The following is a 25,686-nucleotide window of genomic DNA, read 5'->3' as shown; positions in this document are numbered from 1 at the left end:
TTAATTTGTTTATTTTGTCTCAGATATGTCGTACCATATCTATGTGGGAAAATGACCACCATCATGTATTTGGCTGGGGGTCCACAAGGAGATGTTTGAGAATTATTGACACAAGTCAGAAGTCAGAAGTTTACATACACCTTAGCCAAATGCATTTAAACTCAGTTTTTCACCATTCCTGACATTCCTTGTAAAATGTCCCTGTCTTAGGTCAGTTAGGATCACCACTTTATTTTAAGAATGTGAAGTGTCAGAATAATGGTAGAGAGCCTGTTTTATTGCAGCTTAAATTTTTTTCATCACAGTCCCAGTGGGTCAGAAGTTTACATACACTAAATTATTATTTGGGTGCATTGCCTTTAAATTCTTGAACTTGTGTCAAACGTTTCGGGTAGCCTTCCACAAGCTTCCCACAATAAGTTGGGTGAATTTGGACCCATTCCTCCTGACAGGGCTGGTGTAACTGAGTCAGGTTTGTAGGCCTCCTTGCTCGCACACGCTTTTTCAGTTCTGCCCACAAGTTTTCTGTAGGAATGAGGTCGGGGCTTTGTGATGGCCAATCCAATACCTTGACTTTGTTGTCCTTAAGCCATTTTGCCACAACTTTGGAAGTATGCTTGGGGTCATTGTCCATTTGGAAGACCCATTTCCGACCAAGCTTTAACTGATGTCTTGAGATGTTGCTTCAATATATCCACATAATTTTACATCCTCATGATGCCATCTATTTGTGAAGTGCACCAGTCCCTCCTGCAGCAAAGCACCCCAACAACATGATGCTGCCACCCCCGTGCTTCACGGTTCGGATGGTGTTCTTCGGCTTGCAAGCCTTCCCCTTTTTCCTCCAAACATAACGATGGTCATTATGGCCAAATAGTTCCCTTTTTGTTTCATCAGACCAGAGGACATGTCTCCAAAAAGTACAATATTTTTCCCCGTGTGTAGTTGCAAACCGTAGTTTGGCTTTTTTATGGCGGTTTTGGAGCAGTGGCTTCTTCCTTGCTGAGCGGCCTTTCAGGTTATGTCGACATAGGACTCATTTTAATGTTGGTATAGATACTATTGTACCTGTATCCTCCAGTGTCTTCACAAGGTCCTTTGCTGTTGTTCTGGGATTGATTTTCACTTTTCGCACCAAAGTACGTTCATCTCTAGGACACAGAACGCGTCTCCTTCCTGAGCGGTATGACGGCTGTGTGGTCCCATGGTGTTTATACTTGCGTACTATTGTTTGTACAGATGAACGTGGTACCTTCAGGCATTTGGAAATTGCTCCAAATGATGAACCAGACTTGTGGAGCTCTACAATTGAGTCTTGGCTGATTTATTTTGACCATGATGTAAAGCAAAGAGGAACTGAGTTTGACAGTAGGCCTTGAAATACATCCACAGGTACACCTCCAATTAACTCAAATGATGTCAATTAGCCTATCAGAAGCTTCTAAAGCCATGGCATAATTTTCTGGAATTTTCCAAGCTGTTTAAAGGCACAGTCAACTTAGTGTATGTAAACTTCTGACCCACTGGAATTGTCATGCAGTGAATTATAAGTGAAATAATCTGTCTGTAAACAATTGTTGGAAAAACGACTTGTGTCATGCACAAAGTAGATGTCCTAACCGACTTGCCAAAACTATAGTTAACAAGACATTTGTGGAGTGGTTGAAAAACAAGTTTTAATGAGTCCAAACAAACTGTATGTAAACTTCTGACTTCAACAGTGCACCACTGACACCACTGACATATAAGGTAAAACACAACATTTTACCAGATTATTTATAAACATTTTTTTTTTTTTAAGTAATCTTCTCCTGCCATACAAGATTCTTATTTGATTTGTATGATTGTTTTCCATATGGGCGGGCAAGCTAAAACAAATGTACACTGTCAAGACATTTCACATGCATTTAGCACTTTCTATGGTATGGTGCTCAAGGAATGACATTCCATGAGAGCAACATTAGCCTAGGGGTTGACAGCCACTTCAAATGTAACATTGGATATTCAAAAACATACACATGATACCCATTGAAGACATTGCCATCTTCACGGTATGTAGGGAGGGAACTGGACAACTGTACACGCCAATCAATGTCTGGGTGATGATGAGTTGATAGTTTGCTGTTTGTGTAAATGTCGCTCGAAGGCTTTGAATAATAGGTTCTAATATTTAATTGTACAGACAGTACACAATTCAAATGTCGGTTCCAAGTCAAGTAAAACTGTAATGTAAGCCAACCAATGGCCTTCTATGAAGGAAACTTTGAAGTCAGTCGTCTAAAATGTATGGCATGTTTGGCAACTTCACCACCACCTGGCAGCCATTTTGTGGCAACACATTGCACATGCATCCGTAGAATATTGAGTAAAGGAATAGCGACAGTTGATGCTTAGACTAAGTGCATTGCCAAGTACAACTGAAAACATGCCAAGGCATTTCATAGCTACCATAATTCAACTTTGAAGTATCGTTGCAGTCAGTTAAGTGGAACGCACAGTAGCAGTTGCGTTTCTGCATTTAAACAGGCTATTTGCGCTTCTCCATCTTTATCTCCTGTCTGCTTATTTTCCTCTCTAGTCTTGCTCTCCTCTCTGTTTCAACATCTCCCTATATCGCGCTCCCTCTCTTCCAGTCTAACCCTCTCTAAATCTGCTTAAAGGCCCAGTGCACTCAATTCTGTTTTTCCTGTGTTCTGTATCATATTGTACAACAGCTGATGAAACTAAACTGTAAAAGTGTGAACAAACTTGATCAGTGTTATTTCGTGATAGTTGCTAGTTGAAAATACAATTTACCTCAGGTTTTGCATAGGAGGAGTTGTGGCTTTCCTGGTAACATCACCAGTCAAGATAACAATAACAAAGAGAGTTCCAAACCTCTCTGCCAACAGCTAGTCTTCAGGTTCCATATGCTTCCTATTTGGACCCACCAATTAGGTAGATTTTTATGGAAAACTGTTAGGTAATAAATTGTTACCCAGAAATGATTTGATATTGAGATCAAAAAACTGCTGCACTGGTCCTTTAACAACTCTCTTGCGCTCTATCACTCTTTCTCTCCCTTGCCCTAACTCTATATCACCCCCCTCTCCCTCACTCTGCTCCCACCCCCTCTCCTTGCCCCCCACTCCCTCCACCAACCCCTCACCCTCTGCGATGGCATCAGTGAGCAATCTCTCGCCGAGTGGCGCATGGGGCGTGTCGGCCCGGAACAGGTTCCGGGAGTTGGGGCCCCCCGGCAGCATGACCTCCTGACCCCCCGTCACCTCAGCCAGGTCCGAGAACAATGTGACCCGCTCCTGGAGCAGCTCCAGCACCTCCCGGTCCTTCTGCTGGATGTCCGCTGGAAGGAGAGATGAAAGTGGAAAGAGGAAGATGGGTAGGGTAGAGAGGGGTGGGGGATAGAGGGGGGGGAAAGAAAAAAAGAGATGGAGTAGGGAGAAAGAAGCAGAGTCGAGAGAAAGCGGGAAGGAAAGGGAGTAAGAGAGGGGGAGGGAAAGAGGAGGGGGAGAGGGAGAAAGACTGACTTGATGCTCTTCCTAAAGACCTCTTGACTTAACAGTGGGGGCAATCATATTCACACATTGTTCAGTTGGATGTAGGCTATAAGTGAGAGATCGAGAAAAGGAAGAAGGGAGAGAGAAAAGAGGGAGAGACAAAGAGAGAGAAAAACAAAAGAAGAAGTGCAGGAATAGAAGGTACAAGTGAGCAAGAAAGATGAGAGTCCAAGAGAGTGAAATTGAGAGACAGAAAAGCTGTGATGGAAAGATAGTTTGACAAGCTCCTCCACTGGGATTGAGTAGGAGGCAGGCTTCACACTTGTCCTCCTACACACAGAGTGAGAATTGCACGTTGTACTGTAGGCACCATGTAGAGAGAGGGAGAGATTGAGGGGGGGAGGGTGAAGAGGAAGGGAGAGAGAGAAAGGGAGAGGTGGAGAGAGAGAGATAGAGCTTGAAAGGGAGACGTGTAGATAGAGAAAAGAAGGAATGGAGATGGTCAAAGGGGTTGATAGAGAAAGAACGATGGAGAAAGGTAGAAAGGAAGACAGATTGACAGAGGGTCATGTAGAGAAGAAGTGAAACAGAGTTCTTATGTGCAAACAAATGTGTTTATACCTACATCAGATCGAATCAAAGTATTGGCCACGTACACAGATTTGCAGGTGTTATAGTAGGTAGAGCAAAACGCTTATGTTACTAGTTCCAACAGTGCAGTAGAATACAACACAAATACACAAATAATAAAACATCTAAACAAGAAATCAAGAAATTATCCAGAATATAAAACAAAGGGTTCAAGGTCTGGGAAGTCGAATTTGTGGTGACTTTTATAGGCGATCTAATGTCCAGAAGATAAACGTCCCGAGCAAATAAAGTAATAAATAGGGCCGCCGAGTATGTTGACGCAATCTTGCCATCCCTATATTACATATAGATCTGTATGAGTGTGTGTTCATTGCTGACCTTTCAGTCGTCTCAGAAGGGCCTTATCTTCAGTCTCTATGAGTGGGAACTCTTCCCTGGAAGGACAACTGCAGAGACAGAAAAGATAGTGAGGATATGAGCAGTTTGTGTGTGTCTCTGTGTGCGTGTGTGTGTGTATGTGTGTTTATGTATATACCTGCTGACAGTGTGCTGTATGATGCGTATCCAGGTGTTCTTGTCATCTTTTGAGGCAGCATGGACCTCGTACATCTCCGGAGGAGAGGAGTCACTGATGAGGAAGAGCCCTCGCTCCTGATTGGCTATCTCCCTAATCATGAGGTTCTGCAGGGAGAGGACGGGAGACTTGTCCTGAAAAGAGAAAGAGAGAGAAAAATAAGGGTAGTTGCTATATTCCCTGACCTTCCATATAGTATATTCAATTGTGACGAAACAAGTCTCTCTATATTCAAGTGTTTTTTGTTTGATGTATTTGTCAGTGTGTGTGTGTGTGTGTGTGTGTGTGTGTGTGTGCTTACTAGACAAGGGAAGATGAACCTCTGGTCTTTTTCCTGTAGGAACACTAGGATGTCTGTCATCAGCAGGACCTGCACATCTAAACACACACACACACACACACACACACACACACACACACACGAATCCGCACACACGCACACACACAAAATAAAAACCTCCTTTAAAACATGAGTAAGCAACATGTTTTGGGGATAGTTCCATCCCCTACAATGCCTTCAGAAAGTATTCACAACCCTTTACTTTTTTCCAATGTCGATGTGTTATAGCCTAAATTTAGAATGGATTCAATTGAGATATTTTGTCACTGGCCTACACACAATAAATACCGCATTATGTCAAAGTGGAATTATGTTCCCCCCCCCAAAAAAAGCTGAGTCAATAAGAATTTAACCCCTTTGTTATGGCAAGCCTAGGACAGGAGTAAGCATTTGCTTAACAAATCATAATAATGGTGTTTACCATGTTTGAGTGACTACCCCACACATACAATTATCTGTAAGGTCAGTCAAGCAGTTAATTTCAAGTACAGATTCAACCAAAAATACCAGGGAGGTTTTCTCATGCCTCGCAAAGAAGGGCACCTATTGGTAGATGGGTAAACATTTAAAAAAGCAGACACTGAATTTCCCTTTGAGCATGGTGAATTTAGTAATTAGACTTTTGGATGGTGTATCAATACACCCAGTCACTATAAAGACACAGACGTCCTTCCTATCTCAGTTGCCGGAGAGGAAGGTAACCACACAGGGATTTTACCATGAGGCCAATGGTTTAAACAGCTACACAGTTACAGAGTTTAATGGCTATGATAGGAGAAAACTGAGGATGGATCAACAACATTGTATTTACTCCACAATACTAACCTAATTGACAGAGTGAAAAGAAAGAAGCCTGTACAGAATACAAAATATAGCAAAACATGCATCTAGTTTGCAATAAGACACTAAAGTAATACTGCAAAAAAATGTGGAAAATAAATTAACTTTTTGTCCTGAATACAAAGTGTTATGTTTGAGGAAAATCCAATACAACACATTACTGAGTACCACTTTCCATATTTTCAAGCATAGGGGTGGCTGCATCATGTTACGGGTATGCTTGTAATCATTAAAAACTGGGGAGTTTTTCAGGATAAAAATTAAACAACAGAGCTAAGCACAGGCAAAATCATAGAGGAAAACCGGGTTCAGTCTGGGAGATGATTTTACCTTTCAGCAGGACAATAACCTAAAACACAAGGACAAATCTTCATGGGAGTTGCTTACCAAGAAGACGGTGAATGTTCTAAGTTAGAGTTTTGACTTAAATCTACTTGAAATTATATGACAAGACCTGACAATGGTTGTCTAGCAATGATCAACAACCAATTTGACAGAGATTGAAGAATTTTGAAAAGAATAAATGGGCAAATGTTGCACAATCCAGGTGTGCAAAGCTCTTAAGAGACTTACTCAGAAAGACTCACAGCTGTAATCGCTGCCAAAGGTGCTTCTACAAAGTATTGACTAAGGGGTGTAAATACTTATGTAAATTAGATATTGCTGTATTCAATTTTCAATAAATTAGCAAACATTTCTAAAAACATGTTTTCACTTTGTCATTATGGGGTATTGTGTATAGATGGGCGAGAAAGAAAAGATATTAAACCATTTTGAATTCAGGTTGTAACACAACAAAATGTGGAAGAAGTCCAGGGCTATGAATACTTTCTGAAGGCACTGTACAAACTTATTTGACAAATTTAAGCTAGTGGAGGCTGGTTACCATGTGTTTGATACTGTTCAATTCAAGTCATTACAAAGTCCCTGTCCTCAGCCTCCACTGACACACACAGACACTTCCACTCACACACACACACCTTTGAGCCTGGACCCAGGGGTCTTCCAGAGCAGCGTTCCCTCATGGATGAGTCTCCTGCGGAGCAACTCTCCTCCCCTGAACAGGCCCCCGTCCCTCACCTTGGCCTCGACCCGTGGGTCCAGCCTGGCCCGGATCTCCTGCAGCCGATGAGTCCGCTCCAGCTCCATCACCTGGACAGCAGGGTCATGTTCATTAGGCACTGATTGGAAGCAAATGGACTGAGAATCACCCAGTTCCGTGCCCTAATGAACACAACCCTGGTTCACAATAGTGTTAGTGTGCAATACATTTTCTGCACTGTGTAATTGTAACTTTCTCATAGTAAAAGGACGGGTTTATAGATAAAGTGTGGAAAGTCAAAATGGTGTCTTTTATTTCAATCTGACTAACAGGTGCTGGTTCATGTCAGAATTGATCTCAGTGATAACTTGAGTAAATCAAACTATAAATGGATGAATAAAGCACCTGCTGGTCCACTGAGCTAAGTAGCTCCCTGATCTGGGTCAGAGACTGGGTCAGACAGGAGGCCTCCTCTTCATTGTCTGGGGGGGGGGGGGGTATAAGGTGGTTAGACATATCATTCGTAGTGCTGATTTTTACCATGCTCCGCCATTGACTTTAAAGACCCTGTGCTTTTAGTTAGTTCTGAGGAACTAATTTGCCTCATGATATAAAAAGCTGGCATAGTTCAGCTACATTTTTTTACACCCCACATAACTGTTTGCTGCCCCCAACCATATCTTTCAATCTAAAGTGAGGAGGGCTTTGATATATCACCCTCGCCCCTGCTTTTGTATCAACGTTTTTCTCACCCTTGGTGTTGTCAAGGATACGCTGGATGAGGACAGGGTACTTGGTGATGCGTTGAGTGACCAACAGGATGCACTCCTGGACACCATGGCGACGCAACAGGTGACCCCGACACACCCGCTGAACAGAGAGCGAGGAAGAGAGGGTGAAAGAGAGATGAAAGGTGAACGAGACAGAAGGGAGGGAGAGAGAAAGATAGAGTTAGTGTGAAAGAGAGCAGGAAAGCGTGTGAGAGAGAAAGGCGAAGGAGAGTGAAAGAGAGGGTATAAGAGCGAAAGAGCAGGAGAAGGGAAGAAATTAATATGAACAAGACAAAAAGAGTTGAGAAGAGACAGGAAAAGCGGCAAACACACGAGGGATGGTTGGAAAAAAACAAATATCTGTGTTTTGTAACGCAATCAAGAGCAAATCATATTTTAAACCGAAATTCTGGCGACGTCACTCGATACGAATGAAACAACTTCAAAACTAGCTTGAAGAGCTTTAAATCTAAATGAAAGATAAAAAATACAACTTACAATAGAAAAATATCAAATAACACATGATATTGTACGGAGTATAAATTATTAATTGGAAAGGTGCCAATTACAAAAGGCAAGGTTAGCAAAGTAAATGGTAATGCAACTCCAACTCCTCACAGTTCAGAACACTCATTATCAGTAAACACACAAGTACGCACACATTCCCATTGGCCTATTTTGCTTTCTATGTGACCCCTCTCTCACTCTCTCTCTCTCTCTCTCTCTGCTAAGGAAGGTGAAACAACCAAATATTATGATCATCGCAATTAAAACCGTAGTAACGGTGACAAAAATGTGGGTTTATTAAAGAATTATGAAAACACAAAAGCCTTTCCTCTGTTGTTCACTCTACTCCCCCCCCTCCCCTTTCAAACTCAATTCAAGGTTTTTTATTGACAGGAAATACATTATGTGAATAGTGCCAAAGCGTTCCAAAACGCATTGTTTTAAAAGTAAAAAATTGCATTAAGTCTCATCACTCATTCTATCCTTGTTTTTCCCTTCTCCTTCTTCATCTTACCCTTATGAAGTACTGGAACCTCTTGTCTCTGGCCAGCAGCTCCTTGTACAGCTTGACAGCCTTCAGGTGGCGGCTGCAGAACTCAGCGTAGGTCTTTCTCATCTCGTCAGCACACTGGCCCGAGAACTGAGAGAAACAATCAATCCGTCAATCAAGTAACATATATTTAAAGTACCCTGGCCTAGACCCCAAAGTTCAATCAGAAGCAGAGTGGCTAGGATCAACTCCCTGGAAGGAAGAATACCTCGAGAGGAACCAGGGAAGGACCATACTCCTCTGGCTGTATAGTTTACAGTCATGGCCAAAAGTTTTGAAAATGACACAAATATTAATTTCAACAAAGTCTGCTGCCTCAGTTTGTATGATGGTAATTTGCATATACTCCAGAATGTTATGAAGAGTGATCAGATGAATTGCAATTAATTGCAAAGTCCCGCTTTGCCATGCAAATGAACTGAATCCCCAAAAACATTTCCACTGCATTTCTGCCCTGCCACAAAAGTACCAGCTGACATCATGTTAGTGATTCTCTCGTTAACACAGGTGTGAGTGTTGACGAGGACAAGGCTGGAGATCACTCTGTCATGCTGATTGAGTTTGAATAACAGACTGACAGAAGCTTCAAAAGGGGGGTGGTGCTTGGAATCATTGTTCTTCCTCTGTCAATCATGGTTACCTGCAAGGAAACACGTGCCGTCATCATTGCTTTGCACAAAAAGGGCTTCACAGGCAAGGATATTGCTGCCAGTAAGATTGCATCTAAATCAACCATTTATCGGATCATCAAGAACTTCAAGGAGAGCGGTTCAATTGTTGTGAAGAAGGCTTTAGGGCGCCAAAGAAAGTCCAGCAAGCGCCAGGACTGTCTCCTAAATTTTATTCAGCTGCGGGATCGGGGCACCACCAGTACAGAGCTTGCTCAGGAATGGCAGCAGGCAAGTGTGAGTGCATCTGCACGCACAGTGAGGCGAAGACTTTTGGAGGATGGCCTGGTGTCAAGAAGGGCAGCAAAGAAGCCACTTCTCTCCAGGAAAAACATCAGGGACAGACTGATATTCTGCAAAAAGTACAGGGATTGGACTGCTGAGGACTGGGATAAAGTCATTTTCTCTGATGAATCCCTTTTCTGATTGTTTGGGGCATCCGGAAAAAAGCTTGTCCGGAGAAGACAAGGTGAGCGCTACCATCAGTCCTGTGTCATGCCAACAGGAAAGCATCCTGAGACCATTCATGTGTGGGGTTGCTTCTCAGTCAAGGGAGTGGGCTCACTCACAATTTTGCCTAAGAACACAGCCATGAATAAAGAATGGTACCAACACATCCTCCGTGAGCAACTTCTCCTAACCATCCAGGAACAGTTTGGTGACGAACAATGCCTTTTCCAGCATGATGAAGCAGCTTGCCATAAGGCAAAAGTGATAACTAAGTAGCTCGGGGAACAAAACATCGATATTTTGGGTCCATGGCCAGGAAACGCCCCAGACCATAATCCCATTGAGAACTTGTGGTCAATCCTCAAGAGGCGGGTGGACAAACAAAAACCCGCAAATTCTGACAAACTCCAAGCATTGATTATGCAAGAATGGGCTGCCATCAGGATGTGGCCCAGAAGTTAATTGACAGCATGCCAGGGCGGATTGCAGAGGTCTTGAAAAAGAAGGGTAAACACTGCAAATATTGACTCTTTGCATTAACTTAATATAATTGTCAATAAAAGCCTTTGCCACTTATGAAATGCTTGTAATTATACTTCAGTATTCCATAGTAACAATAACAAAAACAGTAATCTGACAAAAATATCTAAAGACACTGAAGCAGCAAACTTTGTGAAAATTCATATTTGTGTCATTCTCAAAACATTTGGCCACGACTGTAGTTAAGATTACATATGACCATCAAGGCCAGATAGTTGATCAGGGCTTACAAAGAATGAATGACAAATTAGGATGGGTGGGCGGCAGGTAGCCTCGTGTTTAGAGTGTTGGGCCAGTAACCAAAAGGTTGCTAGATCGAATCCCCGAGCTGACAAGGAAAAAAATCTGTTGTTCTCCCCTGAACAAGGCAGTTAACCCACTGTTCCTAGGCCGTCATTGTAAATAAAAATTTGTTCTTAACTGACTTGCCTAATTAAATAAAGGTTAAATTAAACATGAATTTAAAAATATATATTTTATTTAACCAGGTAGGATAGTTGAGAACAAGTTCTCACTTACAACTGCGACCTGGCCAAGATACATCAAAGCAGTTGGACACATACAACAACACAGAGTTACACAAGGAATAAACAAACATACAGTCAATAATACAGTAGAAAAAAAGGAAGTATATATACAGTGTGTGCAAATGAGGTAAGATAAGGGAGGTAAGGCAATAAAATAGGCCATAGTGGCGAGGTAATTATGATATAGCAATTAAACACTGGAGTGGTAGATGTGCAGAAGATGAATGTGCAAGTAGAGATACTGGGGTGCAAAGGAGCAAAATAAATAAATACAGTATGGGGATGAGGTAGTTGGATGGGCTATTTACAGATGGGCTATGTACAGGTGCAATGATCTGTGAGCTGCTCTGACAGCTGGTGCTTGAAGTTAGTGAGGGAGATAAGAGTCTCCAGCTTCAGCAATTTTTGCAGTTCGTTCCAGTCATTGGCAGCAGAGAACTGGAAGGAAAGGCGGTTAAAGGAGGAATTGGCTTTGGGGAAGACAAGTGAAATATACCTGCTGGAGCGAGTGCTGCGGGTGGGTGCTGCTATGGTGACAAGTGAACTTAGATAAGGCAGGGCTTTACCTAGCAAAGACTTGTAGATAACCTGGAGCCAGTGGGTTTGGCGACGAGTATGAAGCGAGGGCCAGCCAACGAGTGCATACAGGTCGCAGTGGTAGGTAGTATATGGGGCTTTGGTGACAAAACGGATGGTAATGTGATAGACTGCATCCAATTTGTTGAGTAGAGTGTTGGAGGCTATTTTGTAAATGACATCGGTGAAGTTGAGGATCGGTAGGATAGTCAGTTTTACGAGGGTATGTTTGGCAGCATGAGTGAAGGATGCTTTCCTGCGAAATAGGAAGTTGATTCTAGATTTAATTTTGGATTGGAGATGCTTAATGTGGGTCTGGAAGGAGAGTTTACAGTCTAACCAGACACCTAGGTATTTGTAGTTGTCCACATATTCTAGGTCAGAACCGTCCAGAGTAGTGATGCTGGACGGGCGGGCAGGTGTGGGCAGCAATCAGTTGAAGAGCATGCATGTAGTTTTACTTGCATTTAAGAGCAGTTGGAGGCCACGGAAGGAGTGTTGTATGGCATTGAAGCTCATCTGGAGGTTAGTTAGCAGTGTCCAAAGAAGGGCCAGAAGTATACACAATGGTGTCGTCTGCAAAGAGTTGGATCAGAGAATCACCAGCAGAAAGAGCGACATCATTGATGTATAGAGAAAAGAGTCGGCCCGAGAATTGAACCCTGTGGCACAACCATAGAGACTGCCAGAGGTCCGGACAACAGGCCCTCAGATTTGACACACTGAACTCTATCAGAGAAGTAGTTGGTGAACCAGGTGAGGCAGTCATTTGAGAAACCAAGGCTGTTGAGTCTGCCGATAAGAATGTGGTGATTGACTGAGTGGAACGCCCTGGCCAGGTCGATGAATACGGCTGCACAGTATTGTCTCTTATCGATGGCAGTTATGATATCGTTTAGGACCTTGAGCGTGGCTGAGGTGCACCCATGAACAGCTCGGAAGCCAGATTGCATAGAAGGTGCGGTGGGATTCGAAATGGTCGGTGATTTGTTTGATAACTTGGCTTTCGAAGACGCTTAGAAAGGCAGGGTAGGATAGATAGATATAGGATGGTAAATGTATACATCACATAAGGCAGTTGGTATAATGTCCATGTCTGTCTACCTACTGTACCTGTTCCAGCAGCACATCTCCCAGCTGGTGGATAGTGAAGTTGTAGGTGCTGCCAGTCTGCAGGCTGTGGTTGCGCCGTGTGAGCAGCTGTGCCAGGAAGCGTACATGGATGCCAGTGAGGCGGTCCAGGCAGGGGAAGATGGCGTGCACCACGCCCGGCTCCAGCTGCACCTCCTCCAGCATGCCCTGGCGGAACACCCGCTCCATAATGCGAAGTGTCCGCACGTGGTGCAGCTCTGTCTGGATCAGCTCTGCGGGGGACAAAAAACGCAAAGAAAGAGTCAATCATGTAACATGGGGATACAATAGAATTGCCCATCTAGCGAAGGAAATTAATATTTTGCTCTGTTCATCACCTGAAAGAAACACATCACCTGACAGAAACACACACATATGAACATTTGGGAGGAGGCACAGTGTCAGCTGCACCCCTGGAGCTACGTATGTCGGGGTTAAGTGCCTTGCTCAAGGGCACAACAGTAGTGGATGGTGGCCATGATCTGAAACAAGCAGCCTCTGCAATTGCTATTTTTTCCATCGCCCAGCCCATGAACTTTTCACCACAAAGGGAAAGAGGTTCAAGACGTACAGTGCATGTCACCACTCTCACCATAGATGACGTCCTGCCTTTTGATGATGTCTTTGCGATGCGTCTGCAGGTAGCCCGAGTCCACCGCCATGCTCCATGAGTCCGCCTCAAAATCCCGCCCCTCAATCTCCATTTCCTCCAGCATGGAGGCGTAGTACACTTCTCCTGAGAGAGTAAAACATTCATCCAGTGTAAACAACAAATGGCCTCTATTTGTCTTAAAATCTCTCCTGACAATGAATATATATTCATCCTTTTTTCATATAAACATTTTCAATGTAGACATGGACATGATAGTTGCCAATATCCCTTTTACCGTCTACCCAAAATCCCTGAGGCTTTCCCTATGTAATGGATGCAACCTTATCCCAGACCCAAAGACTTGCATAAGTTACACAATCTGTATGCCTAGGCTTAAGATCAGTAGCAAATACATAGCACAAATGTCCCACGTTTAATCCCAGGAAGGCACAACCACATCCCTGGGTCTTACCCTCGTCGTTGAGCGACTCCATGGACATAGCTCTGTTCCTGAAGTTGAGCGAGTCTGTGGACTGGGACAGGATCCTGCGCAGCCCCAAGGGAGAGTCATCATTCAGGTTCCTATACAGAGGCATGGACGAGGACACATGCCAGGACAAAAACACAAATATACATATATACACATATACACATGCACCAATAAACATGTATAATATACACATGCCATATGCATATGCAGTAAACACAAACATGCACACAGAAACCATCCACATATGTATGAGTACACAGAAAACAACAAAAGTACAAACGGAGATATATATATAAATATACAGTGCCTTGCGAAAGTATTCGGCCCCCTTGAACTTTGCGACCTTTTGCCACATTTCAGGCTTCAAACATAAAGATATAAAACTGTATTTTTTTGTGAAGAATCAACAACGAGTGGGACACAATCATGAAGTGGAACAACATTTATTGGATATTTCAAACTTTTTTAACAAATCAAAAACTGAAAAATTGGGCGTGCAAAATTATTCAGCCCCTTTACTAGCAGTGCAGCAAACTCTCTCCAGAAGTTCAGTGAGGATCTCTGAATGATCCAATGTTGACCTAAATGACTAATATTGGTAAATACAATCCACCTGTGTGTAATCAAGTCTCCGTATAAATGCACCTGCACTGTGATAGTCTCAGAGGTCCGTTAAAAGCGCAGAGAGCATCATGAAGAACAAGGAACACACCAGGCAGGTCCGAGATACTGCTGTGAAGAAGTTTAAAGCCAGATTTGGATACAAAAAGATTTCCCAAGCTTTCAACATCCCAAGGAGCACTGTGCAAGCGATAATATTGAAATGGAAGGAGTATCAGACCACTGCAAATCTACCAAGACCTGGCCGTCCCTCTAAACATTCAGCTCATACAAGGAGAAGACTGATCAGAGATGCAGCCAAGAGGCCCATGATCACTCTGGATGAACTGCAGAGATCTACAGCTGAGGTGGGAGACTCTGTCCATAGGACAACAATCAGTCGTATATTGCACAAATCTGGCCTTTTCTGGAAGAGTGGCAAGAAGAAAGCCATTTCTTAAAGATATCCATAAAAAGTGTTGTTTAAAGTTTGCCACAAGCCACCTGGGAGACACACCAAACATGTGGAAGAAGGTGCTCTGGTCAGATGAAACCAAAATTGAACTTTTTGGCAACAATGCAAAACGTTATGTTTGGCGTAAAAGCAACACAGCTCATCACCCTGAACACACTATCCCCACTGTCAAACATGGTGGTGGCAGCATCATGGTTTGGGCCTGCTTTTCTTCAGCAGGGACAGGGAAGATGGTTAAAATTGATGGGAAGATGGATGGAGCCAAATACAGGACCATTCTGGAAGAAAACCTGATGGAGTCTGCAAAAGACCTGAGACTGGGACGGAGATTTGTCTTCCAACAAGACAATGATCCAAAACATAAAGCAAAATCTACAATGGAATGGTTCAAAAATAAACATATCCAGGTGTTAGAATGGCCAAGTCAAAGTCCAGACCTGAATCCAATCGAGAATCTGTGGAAAGAACTGAAAACTGCTGTTCACAAATTCTCTCCATCCAACCTCACTGAGCTCGAGCTGTTTTGCAAGGAGGAATGGGAAAAAATGTCAGTCTCTCGATGTGCAAAACTGATAGAGACATACCCCAAGCGACTTACAGCTGTAATCGCAGCAAAAGGTGGCGCTACAAAGTATTAACTTAAGGGGGCTGAATAATTTTGCACGCCCAATTTTTCAGTTTTTGATTTGTTAAAAAAGTTTGAAATATCCAATAAATGTCGTTCCACTTCATGATTGTGTCCCACTTGTTGTTGATTCTTCACAAAAAAATACAGTTTTATATCTTTGTTTGAAGCCTGAAATGTGGCAAAAGGTCGCAAAGTTCAAGGGGGCCGAATACTTTCGCAAGGCACTGTATATACACACACATACTTACTTACACACACACACACACACACACTGAACAAAAATATAAACGCAACATGCAACAATTTCTACAATTTTACTGAGTTACAGTTCATATAAGGAAATCAGTCAATTGAAATACATTTGTTAGGCCCTAATCTATAGATTTCACATGACTCGAAATTGGCGCAGCCATGAGTTGCCCTGGGAGGGTCCAGGCACACCCACTGGGGAGACCGGCCCAGCCAATCAGAATTAGTTTTTCCCCACAAAAGGGCTTAATTACAGACAGAAATACTCCTCAAATTAACATTAAATTATCTGGCAACAGCTCTGGTGGATATTCCTGCAGTCAGCATGCCAATTGCATGCTCCCTCAACACTTGAGACATCTGTGGCATTGTGTTGGGTGACAAAATTCCACATTTTAGAGTGGCCTTTAATTGTCCCCAGCACAAGATGCACCTGTGTAATGATCACGCTGTTTAATCAGCTTCTTGATAAACCACACCTGTCAGGTGGATGGATTATCTTGGCAAATGAGAAATGTTCACTAACAGAGACGTAAACAAATTTGTGCACAACAATTGAGAGAAATAAGTTTTGTGTGCATAAGGAACATTTCTGTGATCTTTTATTTCAGTACATTAAACATGGGACCAACACTTGGTCCCATGTTGCGTTTATATTTTTGTTGAATATACAATACCAGTCAAAAGGGCACACCTACTCATTCAAGGTTTCTTTTTATTTATGATTATTTTCTACATGGTAGAATAATAGTGAAGACATCAAAACTATGAAAAAACACATATGGAATCATGTGGAACCAAAAAAGTGTTAAACAAATCAAAACATATTTTAGATTTTAGATTCTTCAAAGTATCCACTCTTTGCCTTGATGACAGCTTTGCACTCTCTTGGCATTCTTTCATCCAGATTCATGAGGAATGCTTTTCCAACAGTCTTGAAGGAGTTCCCACATATGCTGAGCACTTGTTGGCTGCTTTTCCTTCACTCTGCGGTGCAACTCATCCCAAACCATCTCAGTTGGGTTGAGGACGGGTGATTGTGGAGGCCAGGTCATCTGATGCAGCAATAAATCACATTCCTTCTTGGTCAAATAGCCCTGGATGTGTGTTTTGGGTCATTGCCCTGTTGAAAAACAAAATATAGTCCTACTAAGCACAAACCAGATGGGATGGCATATCGCTGCATAATGCTGTGTTAGCCATCCTGGTTAAGTGTACCTTGAATTCTAAATAAAATCACTGACAGTGTCACCAGCAAAGCACCCCCACACCAGCATACCTCCTGTTCCATGCTTCACGGTGGGAACCACACATGCGGAGATCATCCATTCACCTACTCTGCGTTTCACAAATTAGTCAAATTTGAGTCAAATTTGGACTCATTAGACCAAAGGACAGATTTCATTGCTCGTGTTTCTTGGCCCAAACAAGTCTCTTCTTATTGTTGTCCTTTAGTAGTGGTTTCTTTGCAGAAATTCGACCATGAAGGCCTTATTCACGCAATCTCCTCTGAACAGTTGATGTTGAGATGTGTCTGTTAATTGAAATGCATTCTAGGTGACTACCTCAAGAAGATGGTTGAGAGAATGCCATTAGTGTACAAAGCTGTCATCAAGGCAAAGGGTGGCTACTTTGAAGAACCTCAAATATAAAATATATTTAGATTTGTTTAACACTTTTTTTGCTTACGACATGATTCCATATATTTAATTTCAAGGTTTTGATGTCTTCACTATTATTCAACAATGTAGAAAATCGTAAAAATAAGGAAAAATCCAGGAATGAGTAGGTGTCCAAATTTTTTGACTGGCACTGTATATATATTAACTAGTGAGTGGGACTTTCATTTCTACTATGAAAAGTCTATACGTGGCATGATGTCACTATTAATGTCAATGACAAGTTTGACTGTGGTTTCCCTCGTAACCTCCCCCTTTTTGTGCTTTGACCAATGAGCAGGCAGTGGCGGGGCTCACCCTGCAATGTTATTGGTGGAGACACTCTTGGAGAGGGAAAGGCCGGAGCGTCCGCGGCGCGAGCCCAGCAAGGATTGGCGGAGATTGTCAGAGTGGTAGATGGCAGAGCTGGGGCGTTCCCTCATCATGGGGGCTAACGAGGAGTAGATAAAGTTGGAGTAGGAGGGAATAGAGGAGGAAGGAGAAGAGGAGGAGAAATATAGTGAAATATTATAAAAGGGAAACTCTTATAATGAAAAAGGAGTCAGATGCAATTTCAGAGTTCAAAAGTGAAACTACAGATACTTTTGTTCAATTGCAAAACGGATTGTTATTACAAACCAACCCAATAGTGAAAAATACGTTTTCCTTTGCATATGTAAAAAAGAATTTGAAGAATGTAGCATACATGTGCGCATTTGCATGTACTGACTTTTGGTACGAAGGGTCACGCTCTGCAGAGCTGAGTTGTTCCTCATGAGAGCCATCTTCTGTTGCTGTGGTTACATAGAGTACAGTTCAATATCATATACCACATATTATTACATGCTTGTATACAGTGCCTTCAGAGCGTATTCACACCACTTTACTTTTTCCAAATGTTGTTGTGTTACAGCCTGCATTTAAAATGGATTAAATTGAGATTGTGTGTCACTGGCCTACACACAATACTCCATAATGTCTATTGGTTGGAGTCATTATAAATCATTTTTCAACTACTCCACAAATGTCTTGTTAACAAACTATAGTTTTGGCAAGTCGGTTAGGACATCTACTTCGTGCATGACACAAGTCATTTTTCCAACAATTGCATACAGACAGATTATTTCACTTATAATTCACTGTATCACAATTTCAGTGGGTTAAACGTTTACATACACTAAGTTGACTGTGCACTTAAACAGCTTGGAAAATTCCAGAAAATTATGTCATGGCTTCTGATAGGCTAATTGACATAATTTGAGTCAATTGGAGGTGTACCTGTGGATGTATTTCAAGGCCTACCTTCAAACTCAGTACCTCTTTGCTTTACATCATGGGAAAATACAAATAAATCAGCCAAGACCTCAGAAAAACCATTGTAGACCTCCACAAGTCTGGTTCATCCTTGGGAGCAATTTCCAAATGCCTGAAGGTACCACATTCATCTGTACAAACAATAGTACGCAAGTATAAACACCATGGGACCACGCAGCCGTCAAACCGCTCAGGAAGGAGACGTGTTCTGTGGTCCTAGAGATGAACGTACTCTGGAACGAAAAGTGCAAATCAATCCCAGAACAACAGCAAAGGACTTTATGAAGATGTTGGAGGAAACAGGTACAAATGTATCTATATCCACAGTAAAACAACTCCTAGATCGACATAACCTGAAAGTCCGCTCAGCAAGGAAGAAGCCACTGCTCCAAAATCGCCATCAAAAAGCCAGACTACGGTTTGAAACTGCACATGGGGACAAAGATTGTACTTTTTGGAGAAATGTCCTCTGGTCTGATGAAACAAAAATAGAACTGTTTGGCCATAATGACCATCGTTATGTTTGGAGGAAAAAGGGGGAGGCTTGCAAGCCGAAGAACACCATCCCAACCGTGAGGCACGGAGGTGTCAGCATCATGTTGTTGGGGTGCTTAGCTGCAGGAGGGACTGGTGCACTTCACAAAATAGATGGCATCGTGAGGATGTAAAATGATGTGGCTATATTGAAGCAACATCTCAAGACATCAGTCAGGAAGTTAAAGCTTGGTCGCAAATGGGTCTTCCAAATGGATAATGACCATAATCATACTTCCAAAGTTGTGGCAAAATGGCTTAAGAACAACAAAGTCAAGGTATTGGATTGGCCATCACAAAGCCCTGGCCTCAATCCTATAGAAAATTTGTGGGCAGAACTGAAAAAGTGTGTGCGAGCAAGGAGGCCTACAAATCTGACTGTTACACCAGCTCTGTCAAGAGGAATGGGCCAAAATTCACCCAACTTATTGTGGGGAATCTTGTGGAAGGCTACCCGAAACAATTGACCCAAATTAAACCATTTAAAGGCAATACTACCAAATACTAATTGAGTGTATGTAAACTTCTGACCCACTGGAAATGTGATGAAAGAAATAAAAGCTGAAATAAATAATTCTCTCTACTATTATTCTGACATTTCACATTCTTAAAATAAAGTGGAGATCCTAACTGACCTACGACACGGAATATTAACTAGGATTAAATGTCAGGAATTGTGAAAAACTGAGTTTAAATGTATTTGGCTAAGGTGTATGTAAATGTCCAACTTCCCCTGTATACATATGCACTACATGACCAAAAGTATGTGGATACCCGCTCGTCGAACATCTCATTCCAAAATCATGGGCATTAATATGGAGTTGGTCCCCCTTTGCTGCTACAACAGCCTCCACTCTTCTGGGAAGGCTTTCCACTAGATGTTAGAACATTGCTGTGGGGACTTGCTTCCATTTAGCCACAAGAGCATTAGTGAGGTGGGAAACTGATGTTGGGCGATTAGGCCTGACTTGCAGTCAGATTCAATTAATCCCAAAGATGTTCAATGTGGTTCAGGCCAGGGTTCTGTGCAGGCCAGTCAAGTTCTTCCACACCAATCTCGACAAATCATTTCTGTATGGACCTCGCTTTGTCCACAGGGGCATTGTCATGCTGAAACAGGAAAGAGCTTTCCCTAAACTGTTGCCACAAAGTTGGAAGCACAGAATCATCTAAAAGATCATTGTATGCTGTGCAGCAATGCTCCCCATTCAACCTGACATAGCTTGAGACGATCTGCAAAGAATAGGAGAAACTCCACAAATACAGGTGTGCCAGGCTTGTAGTGTCATACCCAAGAAGACTCAAGGCTGTAATCACTGCCAAAGGTACTTCCACAAAGTACTGAGTAAAAGCATAGGAAAACTTATGTAAATGTGATTTATTTTTATGATACTTAATAAATTAGTAAATAATTCTAATAACCTGTTTTTGCTTCATCATTATGGGGTATTGTGTGTAGATTGATGAGGGGGAAAAACGATTTAATCCGTTTTAGAATAAGGCTGGAACGCATTCTAAAATTCTTTCCGAATACCCTGTATATACATCCTCATGTTATCTCTTACCCTCTGTTTCATTTTGGCACAGTTTGGCAACGTGTCTCGACAGCGGTTGTGGATAGTTACACTGCAGGCTGTGAGAAAAAGAAAACACACACGTGATTCACTCTTTCAAACATTTTCTCTCTCTCTCGCACTCTGAATGTCCCCCCTACCCTATATGTATCTTTGTTCCTCTGTTTTATATGTCAACCTTCATCAAATATGGGGAAACTTTTAATATATGGTGAGGATCTCCCTCTCTCTTCCCACTTCTCTTTCCCTGTCCCACCTGCTTCGTTTGTGGCCATCGTTTCACTTCCTGTGCAGGGTTTGTGAACAGGAAGTTAGGGTTTAGACACATCTGGCGGAGGGGAGGAGAGACCCAGGGGTGTTTCAGAACCCTCTAACCCAGTTCCACTGGTCCTCCCCCGCCCGCCCTAAACACTTCTCTGACCCAAATCTAGACATAAAGCCTACTTAAATTTGTAGGCTTACACACTGAAGAACGCAAACCTGACTCCCTGTTGCAGGAAAAACATTTTTTTAGAGAGATCTTTTAAGACAATTGTTTGAGTGAACACTGAATTTATTTGCTTTTACTTATTCACCGGTTTGATTTGGTGTGGTGAAATCAAGCCAAACTAAATCTGGTGAGTAAGTGTACTAGCATTAATGGTATTCACCCTGAACTAAATTGAGCATATTTCATAATTTAGTATTAGGAATTTGAACAACGTCATGAGACAGTGACCTTTAACCTTTAACTCCCCCTCAAATTAGGAAGAACCTGCAAGGTACATAGTTAGCGCCTGGCTATGTTAGCGGTTACCGCCTGCCACAGATACAGATGAGCTATCAGAGCAGAGTCTGGTGCAGGCCAGCACAGGGTGCACAGTTCTGACAGAACACCAGGGCTATTATCTGTATAGGGGCATGGAGTCCTGACAACACAGGAACTGTTTGTTATCTGTAACCAACCCTCTCTGTCTGGAAAACTGAATCAGGTTTGGTTGAGAAATGAAGAAATGCTACCCAGCAGAAAAAGTGAAGTATATAGGCATAACAGGAAAGGGTGTGTGTGTGTGTGTGTGTGTATGTGACACGTGTCTATATTTGTGTGTGAAATGTTTTGCCTGTGCACATGACTGACACACACCATGGCAAGTTTTGCATAAATTCATGTATATTTGTGTGTGAACTGTGTGTCAAAATGTATTCCTATAATAATGTAAATATTTCAAAATAAATACTTAGCATAACACACAAACCAAAATGTATTCCAGCACAATCTATTGTAAGTTATATCAAATGTAATGAAAATACATTGGGCTGCAGCTCCTTCTAGGCCAATTTGCCTGTGAGGATGGCAGTGGAGATGTGTTTTTGAGTGGGTGAGAAGCTCACCATCCCCAACTCTCACCCATTATCTGACTGCATGTAGATCAATGTCCATAATGTAACTATTTGAAATGGAATTGATAGTCACATTGTAGTTCATTACTGTGTTGTAACTTATTTGGAGAGTTAACAGGTTCATTTGCTTGTAAAGGAATGGTATAAATAGCGTAGATTGTTCCCTTTGGTAGTGCCTCAATATTCTGCCACCATAGAGTGATATGACAATGTATGTCCTGATAAATGATGCTGCACTTTTTGTAAATCGTCTTAGGGTTTTAGGGAGGTATAGGGTTGTGGTACGTTTTTGAGATGTTCTTTTGGTTTGCTGAGCTACACATGCTGTGTAGCTCAGGCCTGTGTCTGAAGGATCTGGTGGATAGGCAAGGCTTACTAGGTCAGTTGATGGCCACTATTGGGGTGCTGTGTGTGTGGTAGTAGTTGTATTAATTTGTAGTATTAGTAGTAGTAGTAGTAGTATTTGTAGTAGCATTAGTAGTACTCACTGGGGCAGCTGAGGGCCTCCTTGGCAGTGATGCTCTTGTTGCATGCTGAACAGAGGGTGGTCCCCGACACGGTGAGGGAGGTGAAGAGATGCCCGTTGCTGTAGCGCGCCTCCCTGTCCCGCGCCTCCTTCTCCCTCTCCCTCATGCGTTCCTTCTCCTTATTCTGGGAGGAAATGAAAAAAAGGAGGAGAGAAGCAGAATGCACTGATGACATACAATGGCACCTTTGACATGAGGTGGACAGGTTAAAGAGTTTAAATCATGTGTCAGAACTTCCCTTAACCCTCCTACTCTTCTGCTTTTAAAAAAGAGGCATTTTACATTCCATCAGTACCTTAAAGAAACATGTTGGTGGAAAGTCTACAGCTCGTGACAATAGCAAAAGGAAGCAAAATCTAAGCGTTACCAGTAGCCCTCTTAAGTGTCAAAATTAGATGTGAGAATAACAAAAGCTAAAGAGGGAGTCGCCCCCCCCCCCCCCCCCTACCCGGATTCGTCACACACCCCATTGTTATCATTGTAACGTTCCATCATTAATGAGGATTTCCTAATGCAATGTCCACAATCATCTTGTAACCATAGCTACCTTGACGAGGCAGGCCATAGTCGCCCTGACTAACTAACTTAATAGCTGATGCTACCTCCTACTAAAAACTCCAGTGTGTTCCTGTCACAGAAGCATGAGCAATGTTCAGTGTCTTTGGGAACCAGTCTGATGGAGTAGAACTTTATGCAACATAAATTGATGACTTCTTGGGAACTAAAAGCAGTTGCCGCCACATTGAACCTGTACATTTTCCTGTGTTGGGATTGATTGTTCAAGCAGAAACAGGTATACGGTAGCAGTGAAGGGTTAACAATGTCTTTCCATTCTTTTAGAGTTGTGCCAAGTAACGTATTTTTGTCTGTGTGTCAGGGGAGGGACAGCCTTATGTCTGTTGCCATGTTGACATCCTGCACAGGAAGTAGACAGGGAAGGCTTCCTCTTTTGGGGCTAAAGTGGGCAGGGTGAGTTGTTACTAGGGCAACAGCGGCAAAAGAGGGAGGGCACCACAAAACCGCATTTGTGCAGTTTTTCATTTGAGGTCAAAAGTTTTTCTGCATTCAGTGTGAAATAATTGAGGCTAAAGGTGAGAGTTAGAGACTTGATTCTCTGTGTGTGAGATCAGTACGTGTGGGTAGGTCTCAAAACCAAATGCCACTATAAAAGTAAGAGGATTTACAAAACTGGTCAGTATTTTTTGACAGCGATCACCAGCAGAGGACGTTAATATGAGAGAGAGAGAGAGAGAGAGAGAGAGAGAGAGAGAGAGAGAGAGAGAGCGAGAGAAGATGACTCCCAGCACTTTACACAACATAGACCCAGAATGCAACACAATAGACGTCTGTGTTTTCACTGTCTTTCTACACCTTCTCACTCACTACCCCATCATTGCCTTATGTCTGTTTCTCTGTTTCCGCTGTTTTTCTACAGAAGGCTGATATTGAGAAGCAAATTGGAGAACGGCTTGTGGTGATCACATGAACTTTTGCAGTAAAAGAGGAACCCAAGCTAGACAGGTTGACTGTAGTTTGCCATGTCGTAATTAAAATATAAATATTGCTGAGTGGTAAATGTCTAGACAATGACCTTCATGGTGTTTTCCACCATCTCATAGTCCACACAGCACAAACACACCTGATAAATTGTCTGGTTGATAAAGCAAGTCTTAATGAATAGATTATTCGTCACATCAAGTTGAATTGTGTGTTTGTGCTTGGCTGAGAAAATAAATGTGGGTTGTGGGGACAGGAGTTGAGAAATACTTCTCTGAATCTATCCGGGACTACTTATACAGTATAGTGATGTCCAAAAGTTAACATTTGCCAATATTACCATTACATTTTGGCATCATCATCATCTCAGTGGTGACCCATGACATTCAGGGTTGACTGATATGCTGGGCCAGGTCTTCCAAACCTATACATCTGTACTGTCCCTAATTGTTGGTCAATGTTTGTGTACCTGTTTAAAGTAAACTGTTATTTTGATGCAGCAATGCAAAGCACTAACATTTTTACAGGGAAAAGAGAATAAATATACCAATGAAGTTTATAATTAGTAATTTCTGATGTATCAGAGGCAAAGCTCTCTCTCTATATATATATACATTGAGGGGAAAAAGTATTTGATCCCCTGCTGATTTTCTACTTTTGCCCACTGACTGACAAATAAATGATCAGTCTGTATTTTAATGGTAGGTTTATTTGAACAGTGAAAAACCCATGTCAAAAATGTTATAAATTGATTTGCATTTTAATGAGGGAAATAAGTATTTGACCCCTCTGCAAAACATGACTTAGTACTTGGTGGCAAAACCCTTGTTGGCAATCACAGAGGTCAGACGTTTCTTGTAGTTGGCCACCAGGTTTGCACACATCTCAGGAGGGATTTTGTCCCACTCCTCTTTGCAGATCTTCTCCAAGTCATTAAGGTTTCGAGGCTGACGTTTGGCAACTCTGTCACGTTCTGACCTTAGTTCCTTTTTTATTTATAATTTATTTTAGTTGGTCAGGGAGTGAGTTGGGGTGGGCATCTATGTTGTTTTTTCTATGTTTTGTTCTGTTGTTATATTTCTATATTTTTGGCCTAGTGTGGTTCTCAATCAGAGGCAGGTGTCAGTCGTTGTCTCTGATTGGGAGCCATATTTAGGTAGCCTGTTTTCTATTGTGTTTTGTGGATGGTTGTATCCTGTGTTAGTGTTTTCACCATATGGGACTGTTTCGGTCGTTTGTTTGTACTTTTGTTGTTTTGTTCAGTGTTCTGTTGATTTATTAAATATATCATTATGAACACTTACCACGCTGCACATTGGTCTGATCCTTGCTACTCCTCCTCTGAAGAAGAGGAATTGCATTACAAACTTGAACCTTCAGCTCCCTCCACAGATTTTCTATGGGATTAAGGTCTGGAGATTGGCTAGGCCACTCCTTTGTTGCCTTGACCGTGTGTTTTGGGTCATTGTCATGCTGGAATACCCATCCACGATCCATTTTCAATGCCCTGGCTGAGGGAAGGAGGTTCTCACCCAAGATTTGACGGTACATGGCCCCGTCCATCG

At 42.3% G+C, this 25,686-nt stretch overlaps 1 protein-coding gene and 1 long non-coding RNA gene across 17 annotated transcripts in view; one reads left to right on the top strand and one right to left on the bottom strand.

Annotated features, from left to right (window-relative positions):
- Positions 1-7,186, top strand: part of LOC110496357 (uncharacterized) — a 37,085-nt gene extending 29,899 nt beyond the window's left edge. For all 3 annotated transcript variants that reach the window (XR_016488534.1, XR_002469547.3, XR_016488533.1), the window contains exons 3-4: positions 4,682-4,826; positions 5,003-7,186. This is a non-coding gene — a long non-coding RNA (uncharacterized LOC110496357). The remainder of the gene's footprint in view (positions 1-4,681; positions 4,827-5,002) is intronic.
- The window catches only part of LOC110496356 (rho guanine nucleotide exchange factor 2), a 106,108-nt gene that overhangs the window by 26,811 nt on the left and 53,611 nt on the right, over positions 1-25,686 (bottom strand). For 12 of the 14 annotated variants that reach the window (XM_090208763.1, XM_090208764.1, XM_036952906.2 and 9 more), the window contains 15 exons: positions 22,586-22,748; positions 20,709-20,776; positions 18,026-18,089; positions 17,614-17,746; positions 13,668-13,777; positions 13,196-13,339; positions 12,586-12,836; positions 8,676-8,801; positions 7,637-7,754; positions 7,290-7,366; positions 6,823-6,994; positions 4,964-5,040; positions 4,624-4,796; positions 4,467-4,534; positions 3,149-3,343 (listed from right to left, as the gene is read on the bottom strand). In XM_090208763.1, coding sequence (XP_090064889.1) covers positions 3,149-3,343; positions 4,467-4,534; positions 4,624-4,796; positions 4,964-5,040; positions 6,823-6,994; positions 7,290-7,366; positions 7,637-7,754; positions 8,676-8,801; positions 12,586-12,836; positions 13,196-13,339; positions 13,668-13,777; positions 17,614-17,746; positions 18,026-18,089; positions 20,709-20,776; positions 22,586-22,748 — 1,939 coding nt within the window. Of the gene's footprint in view, positions 1-3,148; positions 3,858-4,466; positions 4,535-4,623; positions 4,797-4,963; positions 5,041-6,822; positions 6,995-7,289; positions 7,367-7,636; positions 7,755-8,675; positions 8,802-12,585; positions 12,837-13,195; positions 13,340-13,667; positions 13,778-17,613; positions 17,747-18,025; positions 18,090-20,708; positions 20,777-22,585; positions 22,749-25,686 lie in introns of all 14 variants that reach the window. The other 2 variants (XR_016488528.1, XR_016488529.1) reach the window with 1 other exon arrangement.

Source organism: Oncorhynchus mykiss, chromosome 18 (genome assembly GCF_057628025.1).
Source record: "Oncorhynchus mykiss isolate SJ-2025 chromosome 18, ASM5762802v1, whole genome shotgun sequence".
Classification (NCBI taxonomy): Eukaryota; Metazoa; Chordata; class Actinopteri; order Salmoniformes; family Salmonidae; genus Oncorhynchus; species Oncorhynchus mykiss.
The sequence above is the reverse complement of the archived record's forward strand: the minus strand, read 5'-3'. Positions and strand labels throughout refer to the sequence as shown.